General features: G+C 55.4%; 2 protein-coding genes across 3 annotated transcripts; both read left to right on the top strand.

Annotated features, from left to right (window-relative positions):
* The first annotated feature begins 332 nt into the window (after nucleotides 1-332).
* On the top strand, nucleotides 333-8,077 carry LGI3 (leucine rich repeat LGI family member 3). Its single transcript, XM_040242660.1, has 8 exons — nucleotides 333-663; nucleotides 1,525-1,596; nucleotides 2,385-2,456; nucleotides 2,774-2,845; nucleotides 2,949-3,020; nucleotides 4,026-4,195; nucleotides 4,328-4,492; nucleotides 5,384-8,077. The coding sequence occupies exons 1-8, from the start codon at nucleotides 458-460 to the stop codon at nucleotides 6,199-6,201; spliced, it is 1,647 nt and encodes a 548-aa protein (XP_040098594.1). The 5' UTR covers nucleotides 333-457; the 3' UTR covers nucleotides 6,202-8,077.
* On the top strand, nucleotides 7,000-15,864 carry REEP4 (receptor accessory protein 4). 2 transcript variants are annotated; one of them, XM_040242672.1, is made up of 9 exons: nucleotides 7,000-7,078; nucleotides 11,248-12,344; nucleotides 13,157-13,229; nucleotides 13,609-13,685; nucleotides 13,776-13,896; nucleotides 14,313-14,426; nucleotides 14,830-14,965; nucleotides 15,117-15,271; nucleotides 15,367-15,864. In XM_040242672.1, the coding sequence occupies exons 2-9, from the start codon at nucleotides 12,313-12,315 to the stop codon at nucleotides 15,430-15,432; spliced, it is 774 nt and encodes a 257-aa protein (XP_040098606.1). In that variant the 5' UTR covers nucleotides 7,000-7,078; nucleotides 11,248-12,312; the 3' UTR covers nucleotides 15,433-15,864. The 2 variants fall into 2 exon arrangements, with proteins under 2 accessions (XP_040098606.1, XP_040098613.1); XM_040242679.1 differs by lacking the exons at nucleotides 7,000-7,078; nucleotides 15,117-15,271 and having other exon boundaries at nucleotides 12,165-12,344.
* The last annotated feature ends 2,294 nt before the right edge of the window (nucleotides 15,865-18,158 follow it).

Here is an 18,158-nt window from a genome sequence, read left to right as displayed (position 1 = left end):
GGTTGCACAAGGAGATCTTGCGCGCGCGCGCGCGCATACACACACACACGCCCAGCCGCTTTGGGTGCCAGGCCGATAAGCCGATGGTCCCGGAGACCGCCGGCAGGGCGCGCAGCGGCCGACCCGGGCGCAACCACTCCTTTCTGTGGCTACTCCCCTCTCCACACCGGGGACTCCCCCGCTCCGCCCTGCGCGCCCCCGCCGCCCGCCGCAGTCCGCATCCTCCCAACCTGTCAGCCCTCGGCTCGGCCCCCGGCTCCGCGCATCTCTGCATCTCTCCGAGTGCTCGGCTCGCGAGAGCGAGCAGGGGCGGGGACGGCCGCCGGCGCCCGAGGGCCGGAGGAGTAGCTCTGCAGAGGACAGCCAGGGGGGCCCTAGCTGTTACAGCGGCTGCCCGGGAGCTCCCGTACGGGGTGGCCGGGAGCGGTGGGGCGGGGGCCGCGAGCTCGCAGGCAGCATGGCGGGGCTGCAGGCCAGGCGGGTCTCAGGGCTCCGGCTGCTGGCGCTGTCTATCCTGGGCCTTTGCCTAATGCTGCAAGTCGGCGCCAAGAGACCCCCCAAGACGCCCCCCTGTCCCCCGAGTTGCTCCTGCACTAGGGACACTGCCTTCTGCGTGGACTCTAAGGCAGTGCCCAGGAACCTGCCCTCCGAGGTCATCTCTCTGTGAGTGCTCTGGACTGGGGTGCGGTTGGGTGGGGGAGCTGGAAAGAAGAAGGCAAAAACCCTGCTCTGGGAAGAACCCCTGCTCCCTCTCTACAGAGTGTGAGGACCAGGAGGGCTCCAGGGGTCCTCAGGAACTGGAGATTTGAGGCAGCAGCCTGGCTGGGAGTTCTGCAGTCGTGCTGGGGAAAGCAGCCATGGCTGGAAAAAAGAGTGTTTATGGCCAAGAAAGAATCATCACCACCATGAGCATTAATGAGACCTACTGTGTGTGGGCGCTGGACTTGGAGGGAGGGGGTTGTTTACATGAGCATGGGGGCCCCTGCCTGTGATGTCATACCAAGGACAGAAGGCCTCTTGGAGGGGGAAGGTGGCAGCAGGGGGAAGGGTGGAAGGGAGATACACCCCTACTGTGCCCTGGCACTGGTGGACGCCTGCCACTGGTCTCGCCAGCACTCTGCATGGGGCCAGCCAGCCTATCGCTTGCAGCAAGCAGCCTCAGGGACTAGATAGGCTGTGTGGTTGGTCCCTGAGGGCAAGATGCTAATCCACCGCCCCATCCCAGTGCTCCATCCCTCAACAGCACCCAGCACACTGTGGGTGTTTGGATGATGAAGCAGGTATGGGTAATGGAACCTTCTTTTGGCCGAAGTCCTTGGTACGGGGAGTCGGTAGTGAAGGATGATAATGAGCTTGTGAGAAGGGGAAAATAGCCTTAGGTTGAGGGAGGGGGGGTGGAGCCAGGTGACATGGGGAGTTTCCAAGGCGAGTGTATACAGAAGACAGTGCCCTGTCCACCTCATGCCATCCCAGGACAGTCCTGTATTCTCCCATTGGTTACTGACACTCAGATGTACCTTGCAGGACGCTGGTGAATGCTGCCTTCTCGGAGATCCAGGATGGAGCATTTTCCCACCTGCCACTGCTGCAGTTCCTGTATGGACAGGGCTTTGCTGAAGGGCAGGGTCAGGCAGGGGAAGGGAACGATCTCAGACTAGGGGGAGGGGAGAGGAGAGTGGTCCTAAGTTGCCTGTGGAGGTCAAGGTGCACGTGTCCCTTACTCTCGCTCCAGTGAGAGAGCCGCGAACAGTGAAGCAGTGCAGAGTCCAGAGGGGCGCAGAGAGCAGCAGTTTGGGGAAGGAAGGTCCAGGTTGCACGCAAAAGCAAAGAACGGGGATATTTGGGGCCTGGTTAGGAATGGACTTGTGTCCTCTGGAGACCCCAAAGAATTGGGTGCAGTAGTTTGGGCTGGAGCCAGAGGGTGGACAGTGCAGGTGAGAGAGGTCACCTTAGAGACAAGTGACCCCAAGGATCAGGATTTGAAGAGAGACCTTGGAGCTGAAAGGGAGGGAAGACAGGAGGGTCTGGAATTCTAAAGGGAGCTATTTATGCGTGAAGCCCCAGTCACAAGAAAAGATAAACGTGATTATCCTCAAAGTTGCCATCGGTCTGAGAGGAACTGGAGTGAGCTGGGTGAGGGTGGGAGGCAGAGCGGTGGGGAAGGACCCAACTTGACAGGAGAGACATCCCCTAGGAGCAAATGGGGGCCCTGGGAGCTTCTGGGACCAGAGCAGATTCCCGCCCGGACTTGCCACCCAGGCTGCTCCGGGACTCTCTGCTAGGGTCCCCAGGGTGGGAGGCATGGCTTGGGGGTGAGTCAACTGGCTGGGAGCTGGCATAGCAGGCGTGCCCTTGGAAATGCTAATCCGCCTTTGTCTCTGCAGGTTACTCAATTCCAACAAGTTTACACTGATTGGAGACAATGCCTTCACAGGACTGTCACACCTGCAGTACCTGTGCGTGGGAAGGAAAGGGGAATTGGGAGAAGGGCTGAGAACAGAGATGGAGAGAGGAGGGCTGGAGGGGAGGTGGGAAGAGAGCCGTTGAATCCTCTGACTGCAGGGCCCGAGCAGAAGGTCGTTTCATCCATCCCTCTGCGTAAACCATCCTGCCTGGATGCCTGTCACCACAGGCTTCATGTCCAGATTCAGAATGAAAGCCTGCCTTAGGGTCGTGGGCTGGAGTCTAGGAGGGCCATAGGGAAGCAGCTGGGGTTGGGGGAAGTGGTCTGGGATGCTGAATGGCAGCTGAAATAAGTTCTTGTTTTCTCCAGCTTCATTGAGAACAATGACATCTGGGCATTATCCAAGTTTACCTTCCGAGGACTCAAGTCTTTGACGCACCTGTGAGTACATCACGCTCATACACCGGCCCAAAGCCCCTGTCTCCTGTGGCCTTTGGCCTTGGGCATGACCTTCAGGTAGGTGACCCAGAGGTCTCTCTTTCAGCTCACTGGCCAACAATAACCTGCAGACACTGCCTAGAGACATCTTTCGGCCCCTGGACATCCTGAGTGAATTGTAAGGCCTGAGTTCTACCTTTTGTTGACAATGGCACAGAAGGGCATGGCCCTGGAGGGAGCAGTGTGGGAGCCAGAAGTGGAAGGTCATAAGGTCTTGACAGGCTGGGAGGGTTTAGGTTTGGGCGGGGAAGAAGGCTAGGTTGATTTATACAGAGATTGGTAGCCTTTCAAGTTGAGGTTCTTCAAGGCATTTGTGGACCCTCTTAAAATGCAGGCAAGACATTATGTGTATATTTTTTCCAATTTGGGAAGTATTTTATTTTTTAATCTATTTTTAAATGGAGGATAATTTCTTTAAAATGTGTTGGTTTCTGCTGTACAACAACGTGAATCAGCTCTGTGCATGCCAAGTTGCTTCAGTCGTGTCTGACTCTTTGCCACCTTATGAATTGTAGCCCGCCATGCTCCTCTGTCCATAGGATTCTCCAGGCAAGAATGCTGGAGTGGGTTGCCATGCCCTCCTCCAGTGTATCTTCCCCACCCAGGAATCAAACCCTCATCTCAGTTGGGTTCTTTACCACTAGCGCCCCCTGGGAAACCAATCAGTATACGTATGTCTTCTCCCTCTTGAGCCTCCTTCCTACAGTGTACTTTTTGAATATATGCTTTTAAAACATATGTTTGATTTGAATCTGTGTTAAAGTCCAGTGGCATAGCCACAGTCATTGATCAGTTTTTCTACAAGAAAACAAAAGCCCCAGACTGAGGAAGGTTTGGAGGAACGGGGATGAAACAGATAGATGTGGAATCATACACAGGAAAAGGCACCTGGCCAAGGAGACAAGTAGGGGCTGAAACTCAGCCTGTACTCTCCTGGTCAAGGACATGTCTGCGGGGCTGAGCCCACCCCTTGGGGGACCTCTCTCTAACTGGCACAAAGATGCCGCATGAGCAACCAGCAGCAGCCTTGCCAACATCTACTGAAAACCTAGAGGGCCTGGGTGGGCAGAGCAGCTGAGAGCCTGCCCCTCTCTGTGCCTCCTCCATCACCCTCATGATCCAGGGACCTGCGGGGCAACTCGCTCAATTGTGACTGCAAGGTGAAGTGGCTGGTGGAGTGGCTGGCACACACCAACACCACGGTGGCACCCATCTACTGCGCCAGCCCACCCCGCTTCCAAGAGCACAAGGTGCAGGATCTCCCGCTGCGTGAGTTCGACTGCATCACCACAGGTAGGAGACGCCCCACCTTGGGCATCAGGCTGGGTCTCCCCTGGGATGCTCCCGGTGCCCTGCCTTGCCAGTCAAGTAGCCCTAACCCTTCTCCCTAACCTAACCCTAACTCCTAACCCCTCATCCCTGCAGATTTCGTGTTGTACCAGACGCTGTCCTTCCCAGCAGTGTCAGCCGAGCCCTTCCTCTACTCCAGCGATCTTTATTTGGCTCTGGCCCAGCCAGGAGCCAGCGCTTGCACCATCCTCAAGTGGGACTACGTTGAAAGGCAGCTTCGAGACTATGATAGAATCCCAGGTATCTAGGCCTGGCCTGGCTGTTGTGGCCCTAAGGGTGGGATGGGCTCTGTTGTTCCTCTTCCTTGAGTTCCTACAGGTAGAAGGATAGATGAGACATGGTCTCTGTCCATAAGAAGAACTTTTCTAGTCTTTGGCGAGGGGGGAGATTGATACATACACAGATAACATCCACATAATACATAGGTGCTGGGAGGAAGATATGACCACAATGCTCTGGGGGCCAAAGGAGAGGCCTACCTTGGGCAATCAGGGAAGGTTTCCTGGTAGAGGAGATGCCTAAGCTGAATCATATATATATATATATTTACTTATTTATTTATTTTAATTTTGGCTGTGCTGGGTCTTCATTGCTGCATGGGCTTCTCATTGCAGTGGCTTCTCTTACTGTGGAGCACAGGCTCTAGAGCGTGCAGACTTCAGCAGGTGTGGCACGGATGGGCTCAGCACAGGGAGGCTCAGTAGTCGCAGCTCCCAGGCTCTAGAGCACAGGCTTAATAGCTGTGGTGCACTGGGTTAGTTGCTCCGAAGCCTGTGGGATCTTCCTGGATTACAGACAGAACCTGTGTCTCCTGCATTGGCAGGTGATTCTTTACCACTGAGCCTTTGTACACAATAAACTGACATGATGGTTATTCAGTTGGTCAATATCTAGCAACACCTATTTTGTGCTCAGTGTAAGCTTATATTGGAACTCTGGGGTCAAAGGCAAAGGGAGGGTGATGGTGAGATGGATTCTTAGCTGTGAGACAATTAGAATGCACTGAGCACATGATGGACATTCAACAGGGAGAGAATGCTGTAGCAGAGAGCCTTACTTGGAGGGGCCTGACCCTCTTTTCTGAGGGTGTGGTGTGGGGGGCCCCTAATACCACTCCCCTCCACCCTGCAGCCCCCTCTGCAGTGCACTGCAAGCCGATGGTGGTGGACAGCCAGCTGTACGTGGTGGTGGCCCAGCTGTTTGGGGGCTCTTACATTTACCACTGGGACCCCAACACCACGCGCTTCACCAAGCTGCAGGATATTGACCCTCAGCGTGTGCGCAAGCCCAACGACCTTGAGGCCTTCCGCATCGATGGTGACTGGTACTTTGCTGTGGCTGACAGCTCCAAGGCGGGTGCCACCAGCCTCTACCGCTGGCACCAGAATGGCTTCTACTCCCACCAGGCCCTGCACCCCTGGCACCGTGACACCGACCTGGAGTTTGTGGATGGCGAGGGAAAGCCGCGTCTGATCGTGTCCAGCAGTTCGCAGGCTCCCGTCATCTATCAGTGGAGTCGCACCCAGAAGCAGTTTGTGGTTCAGGGCGAGGTGACTCAGGTGCCTGATGCTCAGGCAGTGAAACACTTCCGTGCGGGCCGCGACAGCTACCTGTGCCTCAGCCGTTACATTGGTGACTCCAAGATCCTGCGCTGGGAGGGCGCCCGCTTCTCCGAGGTGCAGGCCCTTCCCTCCCGAGGCTCGCTAGCCCTGCAACCCTTCCTGGTGGGCGGCCGCCGCTACCTGGCACTAGGCAGCGACTTCTCCTTCACACAGATCTACCAGTGGGATGAAGGGCGGCAGAAGTTTCTGCGGTTCCAAGAGCTGGCAGTGCAGGCCCCCCGAGCTTTCTGCTACATGCCGGCTGGGGATGCCCAGCTGCTCCTGGCGCCCAGCTTCAAGGGACAGACTCTGGTGTACCGACATGTGGTGGTGGACCTCAGTGCCTAGGGAGCTGCGGGGGCCTCGGGGTTCCTCGGGCAATGCCGGAGGCTGGGTGGGAGCCTCCAGGTGAGCCACATATGCGCTTGTGGGAAGACACACATAGCCCATCCACACACGTGCTCTCATGTGTACACACCCCAGTGAGCATGGGCCGCACCATGAACTATAGCCCAGGGATGCCCCTTAATCTTCACTGGAATCAGCATGAAGACTTGTATGCACACCTGGCAACCCAGCGCCCAGTGCCCTCCCACGTATGGACGCCTGTTGACGCCGCCTGCAGCCGCCCTTGCTCTGCTGCCTTCCACTTGCTCTGGCCTGGGGAGGGGTCCTGGGAGGGAGGGAGGGAGGCTGAACTGCTCCCTCCTGCTCTTCGGCTTAACCTTCTGACCCTCTAGTCTTTCTTGTTGGTGCTCCAGGTGTCTGTTTACCTGCTCACGCTCCGCATTGCAGCCCGTGGCCACATCCTTCATGCTGCCGGGCACACTCTCGCACGCCACGTGCCCTCTGCGGGCACATGTGGACGTGGACACACTCCTTCAGTGACATGCACACACATCTGTCTACACGCCCGTCTCCGTGTGCACATGTACAGCTTCAGTGCTGCCTGAAGGGGGTCTCCTCCGTGACCTTGCCTCTCTTCCTGGAGGGGCACATAGTACCGGTCCTCCTCCACTCACCCCTGGTGTGCCCACCCCATGGCTGATAAGACAGGAATGGTGGTACCAGCCTCTGGGTACCAGCCGGACTTCCTGGGGGCAAAGCCCCTCTGCCTGAAGCAATAACAACAGCCGACCCTGACTTCTTCCCAGCGCTGTCTCTGTTCTCACTGGATGTTCCTTCTCTCACCCTGAATCTGGTTCACTCACAGGAGACCACCCAGGTAAAGGCCTTCTGCTTTTCTTTCCTGTAGCTGCCCCTGCCTCTGACTGCCCTCTGGGTTCAGCCCTACCTTTGGGACGTGGACCCTGTGCTGTGTGGGCTCCTTTAGGTGTGTCCAAGGGCTGGCCAACCACCTGAGGTATCTGGGCAGGTGCCAGGAGTGGAGAGCACCCTGGGGGCCCTGGCACCCCTCTGAACCACAGAGACACACCCCAAGAGCACTGCCTTTCAGTGCAAGCTGAGTCTCCAGCGGGGAGAGAGGGAGGGAGGGAGGGTCCTGAGGAAGCGGCCCCTGACAGCCAAGCTTCTGCTGCCCTCTGCTGTACACTGGGAATAGAAGGCTCTGAGATGCAGAATTGGTGGGGGAGGCGCAGGGTGGGGAGGCTCTTCTCTGTGCTCAGATGGTGTGAGGGCCCCCAGGTAGCAAGATGCCCAGAGGCACTTGGGGGCAATGATCTGATTCACTTGTTTCGAATAAAAATCCCACCCCACTGACGGCTCTCAGGTCTCCAATAGCGATAATCTGCAGCTCCTATTTCCTTAAGAACAAAGCTGTGTTTTCTGTCCCTGATGCTTAGAGGGGGCCAGCGTCAGATGTCAGACCCCCTTCCTCCCTGCTCCTCTCCCTCTACGGAAGGAGTAAGCATCCCAAGGTCAGCTGGTGCTGGGGTCAGGAGTTCACACTGATGACACTCAGCTGCTGGGCCAGTGTGACTAGTCTCTGTCACCTGGGGCTGACTCATGGCCAAGTGTTCCTTCCTGGAGATCACAGTCTTGGGGCCCACTGAGATCAGAGTCTGTCCCTCGGTTAGGTCAAGTCCAACCAATAGGGCTAAGGACAAGCTCAGTGGTTGGTCTCCTCTCCATCCCCCTCTGCTGGACAAACATGCATCATGGCTGGCACCCTCAGACCTGGGGTGAGATTTCAAGCAAGTGGACTGATTTCCCCCAGCGGAGCGTCTCTTTCTGTAAAGTAGATAATAAAACCTACTTTGCCCGATCCTGATTGTGCCACTTACTAGCTGGGAGGTCTCAAGCATGTTCTTTCACCTATCTGAATCTCAGTTTCCTCATCTGAAAAATGTGGCTAACCATGCTACTTACCTGACAGGATTAGTGTGACATTTGAATGCATTATATTTATAATATGTTGATGTATGTATGGAAACAGTGACAGATTTTATTTTCCTGGGCTCCAAAATCACTGTGGATGGTGACTCCAGCCATGAAATTAAAAGATGCTTGTTCCTTGGAAGGAAAGCTATGACAAACCTAGACAGCATATTAAAAAGCAGAGCCATCACTTTGCTGACAAAGGTCCATATAGTCAAAACGATGGTTTTTTAGTAGTCTTGTACCGATATGAGAGTTGGACCATAGAGAAAGTTAAGCAACAAAGAATTGATGCTTTTGAATTGTGGTGCTGGAGAAGACTCTTGAGAGTCTCTTGGGCAGCAAAGAGATCAAATCAGTCAATCCTAAAGGAAATCAACCCTGAATATTCATTGAAAGGACTGATGCTGAAGCTGAAGCTTCAATACTTTGGCCACCTGATGTGAAGAGCCAACTCATTGGAAAAGACCCTAATGCTGGGAAAGATCAAAGGCAAAAGGAGAAGGGGGTGGCAGAGGATGAGATGGTTAGATTGCATCAGTGACTCAATGGACATGAGTTTGAGCAAACTCTGGGAGATGGTGAAGGACAGAGAAGCCTGGCATGCTGCAGTCTATGGGGTCACAAAGAGTTGGCCACAACTGAGCTACTGAACAACAATAATATATGTATGACCCTTAGAATTGTGTGTCTGGCACAAAGCTAAGACTTTTTTGGTTGTAGGACTCTATGAGATACCCAAGTGTCTCACAGAAGACTGTTTAATGGCAGGGAGAAGGCTGATCTTTGAGGAGACCTGCTTTCTATGGATTAGGATTCCTACCCATCTTGGGTCTCAGAACCCCTGTTGTTGTTGTTTAGTCACTAGGTCATGTCTGACTCTTTGCAACCCCATGGACTACAGCACGCCAGGCTTCCCTGTCCTTCAGTATCTTCACAGAGCCCCTGTACCCTACATCTTACCTTTAGCCTCAGATGCCCAGTTCTCACAACAGGGAACCACATAGGTGATATGTCTGGGTTTCCACCTTCGGAAACCACATTCACGTGCTCTTGGCTTAGCACGGGGACCTCTTGGGTCCCCCAGCCACACTGTCCTGGGAATGCCTGTCCTACTTTTTCAAATGGGGTCTCATCCTCTGCCAGGGGAGAGGTTGCCAGGGACACTGGGTTTAGTCTTCTAGACATGTTGGCATTTTGTCACCCAGTAGAAAGATAAACATCACTCTGACTGTCGCTCCCCACCCCCCACCAGGGTACCTCCCGGGGAAGAGAGATACTCCTCCTCCTGAATGCCCAGCTTTTTGCACAAGGCAGGGCTGGAATCCACCGTATGCCTGCATAGTCACCTGCCAGGGGCAGGTCATCTGTATGTCCAGAGAGCTGCTTAGCAACCCAGTGTAACCGGGTGACTGTGTCAACAGCTCAGGACCAAAGGGCATGAGAGGCAGAGTCCACTAACTCTACCAAAGCCCAAGAGGGTAACCCCCCTCAGCTGTCAGCCTCACACCCCTCCCTGCTGAGCTCTGCTTTGAGCCACAGACCTCTGGCATATTGTCTCTTACATTTTCCAAGCACAGTCACTGGGACCAAGAGTCTCCCTTTGAGAGATAGTCCCAGTTGGGTTGGCTTAGAGTGGGCACAGGGGAGCTCCTCTCCAGTGAATGGAGGTAAAGCGAAGCCTGTGATGCTGAGGTTGGGTGACTCTGGAAGGCGTTGAGGGTAGGGGAAGAGAGGCTGATCTGCAGCAAGTACCAAAGGCTGCTAGAGGTTCACATGCACACAGTCAGCCCAGGCAGCCTTACTTCCAGAAGAATCGATGTCCTTTCCCTTTTCTGCACTTCCCCACCCCGTTCCTCCTGAGCTGTCCAGAGGATCAATCACATCCTTCTACCCCAAGAAGACAAGGGTATTTTTCACCTTTGTTACAATGTTGCATGGTGGTCAGGACCTTCTTGCCAGTACCTTAGCCCTGGATGGTTCTTGTTCCTCCAGTCTAGGTGGGAGCTCCAAACAGCGTGAGCAGGTGGGGCCAGAGAGAAGGAGGCATCAGGGCCTTGGGGGAGTTTCTCCTGTGGGCCGGTTTCACTGCAAGCTCTCCCACTCAGCAGTGCCAATAAAACTGATGATCATAATTATGACTGTATAATCACTGAGTGTTTATTTCCTCCCAAGAAGCCTCCTTTCCCTGGCCTCCATCATTAGCTACTCCATCCTTCTGAAAGATGGCGAGGGTTAACTATAGCTGTAATAAAAAGTAGTAACTGCCCCCACAGCTCTGGGCAGCTCTGCTGTCATCCTCACTTTAGCTCCGTGAGGCAGTGAAGAGGCTGTGCTGGCTCGGGGGAGGGTGATGTGCTCCCCATGTCCAGAAGGAGGAATGGGGCACCTAGCAGAAGAGGTACAAAGAATGCAACCCCACCTGCAAAGCTGTAGAAGCAGCAAAGATTGCCTTCTTTTGTTTTTTCAAAAATAAGTTTTATTGAAATAGATATATGGCTTCCCTGGTGGCTCAGATGGTAAAGAATCTGCTGGCAATGAGGGAGACCCAGGTTCAATCCCTCGATCAGGAAGACCCCCTGGAGAAGGGAATGGCTACCCACTCCAGTATTCTTGCCTGGAGAATTCCATGGACAGAGGAGCCTGGTGGCTACAGTCCATGGGGTCACAAAGAGGTGGACAGGACTGAGTGACTATCACTTTCCTATATGTATATATCACTCAATCGAGTGACATATATACTAATATATGTGTTACAATGTTGCAAGTCTTCTCTTTTAGACTCCCACCTTCTTCCAGATACATACCTTCCTCCTAGAGGAGCTTTCCCATTACCTGTCCTCAAAAGAAGGCTGAGCCAAACATTTGTTTATAGTCCACCGTCAAACACCATCAGGTGCCCTTGAGCAAGTTACTTTCCACCATTGAGCCTACTTCCTAAATGGTAAAAAGGGGTCTTGTAAAGTTCAAGCCTTGAGCTCAAAAATGCACTACAAAGTGGTGATTCTTGATACTAAAGCTCTCAGGGATATCTGTGCTCTTGACTCACGAAAACAGGTGGCATTTCAAACTTTGGGGGAAGATGGATTGAGGACTTCAGTCAGAATCTCTCAAATCTGCCTGCCTAGGGACGCGGGAGACATCAATTCCTGCAGCCCACCCTTCAGGGTGAGTTGGGATGGGGGTGATGAGTTCCTCAGATTTCCTCTCCTCCGAGTCCTCTCCGCTTTCCGTCTAGGTCACCTCAGCATCTTTGAAGCGCTTATCCATCTCCTGACCTAGTGCTTGTAAGAGCCAGATTTGCTGGCGCTCAGGCAAACCTCCTTTAGTTCTCGACTGAGCCTCTAACCCGGGACCTCCATCCATCTCACGCCCATTCCCATCGTACAGAGGGCGGGAAAACGAGGTAAAAGAGGGTAGCCAGTAAAGAGCCCCGAAAAGTCAAGACTCCGAATTTCCTTCGTTTCTTCCTCCCCCGACCCCACTTTTTCGTTTCCGCTTCCCACCTCCAAATTTCCCATTTCGAGGGCTACTCCAACCTATGGGCCCCAGCCGCGAGACGGCTGAGCATCGCCACTTTAAGGGGCAGGCCTCTCGCCTCCCTGACCTCGCCCCGCCCCCTTCGGAGCCTCTCTGCGCCTGCGCCCCGCGCCGGAGACCTGGGGTTGGGCAGCGCCCAGTTCCGTGCAACTTTCAAGTGAGTTGCAAACTCCGCCCCGAAGCCGGTGCCGGTGGCCCGGCGCACTGAGGTCCCGGGGACCTGCACGAGCTCAGGCTGCGACCAGCCACCCCTGGCCCGGGACTCGCGGCGCCCCTGGCAAGGGCCGAAAGCTTCGTTCTCCGGTGCAGGAAGTGGGGGTCAGAGCTGTAACTGTCAGACCGGCGCGGCGGGGCGGAAGAGCGCGCTGGAGGGTACCGGCTCCCGAGTCGGTCCTGCCTGCCCCGGCCCGCTCATCTCCCCTTTCTTTAGGCTCTCCGCACCGAGGAGTTAGTGAGCGGTAGGCTCCGCCTCCACAAAGGGGCAATCCTAGTGCCCCTGTGGTTCCTACACCTCCACCGTGGCGTGAGCGTCCCTCTGGTCGTCTTCCTGGAGGGATCGCCCTTCCTTCCCAAGGCTGCAGAATGGTGTCGTGGATGATCTGTCGCCTGGTGGTGTGAGTATGGCCGTTCTAATACTCCCTCTGTCCCTGGGTTTCAACCCGCCCCTGGGGTGGAAACGGGGACTGTCAGGTGGAAAGCGGGCTTTCTGAGCTCCCTTACACCTTTCCCCTCCTTCCAACATTCACTGCAAGGGTTAACGGATTTGTGAAGCTGCACGAGGCATGCGGGGGTGGGGGGGGTGGGGCGTGCTGGTACCCCCACCCTCAAGCCTACTTGGCTGACGCCCAGGCGAAACCCCTTGCAGTCAGACACACATTGCAGGCAGGTGCGTGGGAGAGAGAGGACCACAGGCCGGCCAGCAGCCCCTTGGCAGACACAAGATGTGGCACGTTGTGGGCGCTTCCCGACTGAGTAGTCATTCACTTGACTCACCATCCTGGCCTCAGCCTCCCTACTCAGTCCTACTTGTCACCTTTCGGTACTCCAGCACCTGGCTGAAATATCTCTGCCTGCAACCTGGCACTGCTGGATCTGATGGCCCTGCGCCTGATGGCACGTCCAGGAGAGGAACCAGCCTGGTGTTCTCATAGCTCCGAAGCCTGCTTCCCACCCAGCTTGTGCTCTCCCTGCATCGTGCACCCATGGGCCCCTTTTGCAGGCCTGAGCAGGCTTGGGGCGCTTATAAGCAGCAGGGTAGGGAGGTGGCCTCCAGGGCAGTGACTCAGGCACAGGTTGTGCAAGCCGAGCGGGAAGAGCAGGGCAGGCACTGCCGCCTTGAACCTGGGTGGGGGGAGGCGGCCACCTGGCAGAGGGTGCGGAATGGTGCCCCTCACACTTCTCCTCTGTTTTGGGAGCTGCTCTTCAGGCTGTTGTTTGGGATGCTGTACCCAGCTTATGCTTCCTACAAGGCTGTGAAGACCAAGAACATTCGTGAATATGTGAGTGTGGGGGTGGGCAGGAGGGCTCAGCTCAGGTGGGGGGTGTGGTAGGATTTGGTGAGGTGTGTGGGGTCCAAGCTGGGCTCCCTCTTTTTCAGGGGTATAATCTGGTGGTATATCCTGAAGCAGCATGGGCGTGGATGGAGGGTGGGCTGTTGGGGTTCTTTGTAAGATCTTGTGGGTGAAGCTGATGGAGGGTGGGTACAGGAATGAGTGGCAGTTTCTTAGAGGCAATTCTGTAAGGCCAGCCAAGTGCCAGGGGAATGCAGTGGGAAGGGCTTTCTGGAATCTCTGGACTGGGTCAGCCCAGGACAGGGGAGTTGGTATTGCCGGTTCAGCTTCTGGCTTCTGACCTCTCCCCCTGCCTCACCCTATCCAGGTCCGATGGATGATGTACTGGATCGTCTTTGCGCTCTTCATGGCGGTGGAGACCTTCACGGACATCTTTATTTCCTGGTACGGGCACCAGGGTTCTGTGGGCTGCGGGGAGGGGCTGGCTCTCCCTGGCCTGGCTCCCTGGTGGACCTTGCCCCTCTGCTCTCACAGGTTCCCTTTCTACTACGAGATCAAGATGGCATTTGTGCTGTGGCTGCTTTCACCCTACACCAGGGGGGCCAGCATGCTTTACCGAAAGTTTGTCCACCCATCCTTGTCTCGCCATGAGAAGGTACCCCAGGGGGAGGCAGGGTGGGCAGTGTAGGGGTGGGTGCGAGGGGAGGAGCCCTGGATTTGGGGCTTGAGACACTGGGCGACATCTGGGCTCTAGTCCCAGTCCTACTGCTGTTGAACTGTGGGACCTTGACAGAGCCTTGCCTTCTTCCTCTTCTGGACTAATCAAATCGGTGCACAGGTGAATGATCTTTGGAGGGTGTAAAACATCAGCTGGAAGCTGGTTTGGGGATGGTGTGGGGAGCCTGGAGCATGGTGGATCATTGAGGTAGAGGAATGGGTAAGTGGGTGGGGAGCCCTTTCTCTGTGGATGGGGTGGACCAGGAGTCATGACTCCCAGTGGTTTCTCTGGGTCCATACAGGAGTGACCCGGGCGGTCCGCCTGAGATTTCCTCCCCAACATATCATCTGCAGGAAATCGACACCTACATTGTGCAAGCCAAGGAGCGCAGCTATGAGACGGTGCTCAGTTTTGGGAAGCGGGGCCTCAACATTGCTGCCTCTGCTGCTGTGCAGGCTGCTACCAAGGTGCCCTGGGCCCCAGCCTTCCAACAGCCCTACCCCCACCCCCAGGGCCCTTTGGGCGGGTCCAGCTCTCAGTCAGAGAGCCAAGGGATAGCAGCTGTCCGTGCCAGGGAGCCGGGGTGAGAGGTGACAGGTTGTGGTGTTGGCGGGAGCATGGAGCTGAAGTTCAGACTTTCTTGCTCTAACATTGACTGTGAGCCACTGCTCCTTGTCTCTGGGCCCAACCTTGCTGTTGGTGCCCCAGCACCGGACTAGAAGGGTTGCCATGTTGCCTTTGGGCCTGTGCCCCAGGGATTGCTTGCAGGTCAGCCTTGATTTCCCTGGGCAGCTCCCCTGCCTGAGGCCCCTTCTGCGCGAAGCCCTGCCCCCTCCATCAGGTGGTGCAGCGGCTCCTGCTCCCTTGCAGAGTCAGGGTGCACTGGCCGGGAGGCTGCGGAGCTTCTCCATGCAGGACCTGCGCACCATCCCTGATGGCCCCGCCCCCACCTACCAGGATCCCCTCTACCTGGAGGACCAGGTACCCCGCCGCAGGCCACCTATCGGTGAGTGGGCAGAGGGACCTGAAACTGTGCCCCCCAGAAAGAGGAATGGTTTCCTCCCCTGGGGCGGAGGAAAGCCTGGCTCAGTCTGCCCCCAGCCCTCAGACTGTGTCAATGCCTAGCTTTGCCTCCTGGCTCCTTCTCCTCCACACAGGGTACCGGGCAGGGGGCCTGCGAGACAGTGACACCGATAATGAGTGTTGGTCCGACACAGAAGTGGTCCCCCAGCCACCAGCCCGGCCCCGAGAGAAGCCTCTGGGCCGCAGCCAGAGCCTGCGTGTGATCAAGAGGAAGCCTCTGGCCCGGGAGGTCGGTGGTGAGGCAGGCACAAGGGAAGGGGACTGTCCTTACCACTGCTGCAGCCCCAACTGTTCACAGTGTGCCTGCCCTCTCTCCCCCAACAGGGCACCTCGCGCTCCCTGAAGGTTCGGACGAGGAAAAAGACCGCACCCTCAGACATAGACAGCTAGGGTCTGCGGAGCCAGGCCGGGTCTTACCTCTTGCCCTGCGGGGTCCTGGGGCCCTTCCGAGGGACCTCTGGCCGTACCAGCAGCCCTCCTGGCCCTCTTGGCCCTCCTGGCTCTTGCTGATGGTTTCTGGCCACGTGCAGGGCAGCACCCACAATGTACCAAAGCAGGCTGGGCTTACGGTTCTATTTATTGCCTTCCTCACCCTTCTACCTTCCCAGATGTGGGACCAGAGCCCCCCCCAGACCCCTGGAAAATGAAACCCAAAGGTCACCCAGCTCTGTTCCTTCCTTCCTGTCCTTTAAAGTACTTGACAGCCTTTTCCAAGGCCTGTGTGTGTGGGGGGTTGGGGGAGTTGCTGATTGTACGGTTTGTGTTGATGAATGAGGCTGGGTTTGTGGAAGTTTTGATAAATAAATTCACAAAAGTGCTCCATCTCTTCTGGTTTGTAGTCCTTGTCCTCACAGCACATGTTATTAAACAGCCTGCCACAGGCCAGTCGGCCTAGGACCAGTGCTGAAAGGCCTGAGACTACAGGAGGGCCAATTGGCCATTGACAGATAGTTGTGATGTGGAAAATACTGTTACAGAAAGCTCCTGGGAACCTCAGAGATAGAGTTGGGGGACAGCCCTGGAAGGGGACAGTCTAACAAAGCAGTCGGGAAGAGATGGAAGCAGACCTTCACGGGAAGTAGAAACCAGTGGGAGTGAAGGTGGGGAGGGACCTCAGGTAGCACGATAATCTCACAGGGGATTAGCTTGAGCTATGCGCAGATTAGGCCTGGGGAGGCCGATTTCCTCCAAGGGCCTGCTGGGCCTCTGGGCACCTCCAGGGGTGTCTAGGTCTGCGAACCCTCAGGTTGATGGTGGGAGCATTGCACCTCTATGGAGTGGCCACGGGAGGGCAGCAGCTGCCAGAGTCTGGTTTGCCCTCAGCTTCCAGGTCAAGGAGGGCGGGGCTTAGAGGCTGAGCAGAGCCTTGCCCCTACAGGGGCCTGGCCGCTGGCTGGCTGGAGGGCTGATACAAGAACCCTGGCTCTGCCTCCAAAGGCCCTCCCTGCTGCTTGTGGTCATTGGTCTTCAGCCTGCCCCATCCTCGAATCTCTTCTGCGATCCAGGCTCTGCTGGCTCCACTTCATCCTTTAATCCCTGGGGCAGCCAGTGCCCAGCCCTGCCCTCTCCTGCCCTGGTCTTATTGTAGTTCCTAGGGCTGCTCCCCTCTCCCACCCATATGCCTGCTGTCCTTTCCCACCTTTGATAAAGTCGAGAGATGGGGGAGAGTGTCAGGTGGGAAGAGGGGATATGGGGTAGTCACCCAGAGTGACCTGAGGAGTGTGGATTAACTCTTGGTGTGGGGATTATCCAGGTTTATTCGGGAGAGGTACTTAATCTGCTGGGTGGCTTAGCTCCTCACAGATTGGTGTTCAGTGATTTCCTATCTTGATGTTCCCTTGCATCATGGGGTTGCCTTATCTCTTCATTTATTCATTCAAAAAATCTTTATTGAGCATCTGCCAGGTACCAGGCATGTTTCAAGAAACTTGGGGTGCAAAGTCTAGTGATAGCTAGCATCTAGACTATGGCTGCCCCAGCAGGGGCTGCTCTGAGCCCCCAACGGGTATTAATTTATTCCTCACAACAATCTTTACAGAGCACTTACTATTATTATAATCTCCATTTCACAAAAGGGAAAACAGGGACTGAGAGGGCAAGTTATTTACCTGAGGTCACACAGCTAATAAGTGGCAGAGTTGGGCTTGGAAACCAGGTAGTCTGACCCCAGAGTCAGGATTCTTAACCACTGTGCAGAACTAGAGTAAATGAGAAAGTTTCTTGCCTGGGAGAAAAGGAGAAGGAAACTAGTAGAGATGAAATACTGATTGTGTCCTGGACCTTGTGCATTTTAAAGAGGTGATTTCCTTAAATCCTCCTGACAAGACTGTCAGGTGGGAGTTATAGCCATTTTACAGATGGAAAGATGAGACTTGGAAAAATAAAGCAATTTTCCACGATTGTGCTGCCCCTGGGTCAGAGCACTATCTCCTGAGGCAAGTCTGCCCAGAGGTTGCTTTGGTATGGGTGGAATGGCAGGATCCACAGCCCCGTACCAAAAGAACAAAACAGAGGAGAATGTGATAAATTGTCAAAATGAAATAAAAACTCAAAGCAGGGAGCAGCTGCAGGAGGCTGACAGTGTGTGCCAGTAAGGGAGCTTTCCTGGGAGCTGTGGGGCTTCACCTGCCCTTGTTCCTTGGATGGTACCTTACAGTGAGTGGCAGGGTCACTAGGGCCCCAGGGCTGAATTAGAGATGGTCCCTGATGGCCATCTTAGCCCCAGCCTTCCCATTATCCTGGCTGCCCCTGCTGCTCCTATTTCTGTCTCTGGAAGCATCTCTTTCATTCCAGCATCAGCCTCTAGGCCTTTGCTCCGCTCTATGAATCTCCTGTGCTTCCTATGGTCTTCCTTCCAGGCTGTCACAGTGTTTCTTCATGATCAGATGTCACCTAAAAGCCTTCCTTGACTCTAGACCCTTGTGAAGCTCCTGATCTCTGGCCAGTTCACCCTGTTCTGGGCTGTGCTTGCATGCTCATTGCCTGCTCTGCTTCCTGCCCATCCAGATGCCAATAGCTTCTTGTTCCCCACCTTATCAATCTGGACTCATGACTCCAGGCTCTTTTCCTGTGCCTGGAGGCACAGCCCAGGACAGGGTGAAGGGGGGGGGGGGGGG

Source organism: Oryx dammah, unplaced genomic scaffold, assembly GCF_014754425.2.
Source record: "Oryx dammah isolate SB20612 unplaced genomic scaffold, SCBI_Odam_1.1 HiC_scaffold_1, whole genome shotgun sequence".
Lineage (NCBI taxonomy): Eukaryota > Metazoa > Chordata > Mammalia > Artiodactyla > Bovidae > Oryx > Oryx dammah.
The sequence above is the reverse complement of the archived record's forward strand: the minus strand, read 5'-3'. Positions and strand labels throughout refer to the sequence as shown.

Coding starts and splice junctions, on each gene's coding strand:
- REEP4 (XM_040242679.1), top strand. CDS start 12,313: ATGGTGTCGTGGATGATCTGTCGCCTGGTGGT. Junction 13,897..14,312: donor CCTTGTCTCGCCATGAGAAG/GTACCCCAGGGG, acceptor TATCATCTGCAG/GAAATCGACACCTACATTGT. Junction 14,427..14,829: donor CTGTGCAGGCTGCTACCAAG/GTGCCCTGGGCC, acceptor GCTCCCTTGCAG/AGTCAGGGTGCACTGGCCGG.
- LGI3 (XM_040242660.1), top strand. CDS start 458: ATGGCGGGGCTGCAGGCCAGGCGGGTCTCAGGGCTCCGGCTGCTGGCG. Junction 1,597..2,384: donor CTGCCACTGCTGCAGTTCCT/GTATGGACAGGG, acceptor TTGTCTCTGCAG/GTTACTCAATTCCAACAAGT. Junction 2,457..2,773: donor CTGTCACACCTGCAGTACCT/GTGCGTGGGAAG, acceptor TGTTTTCTCCAG/CTTCATTGAGAACAATGACA.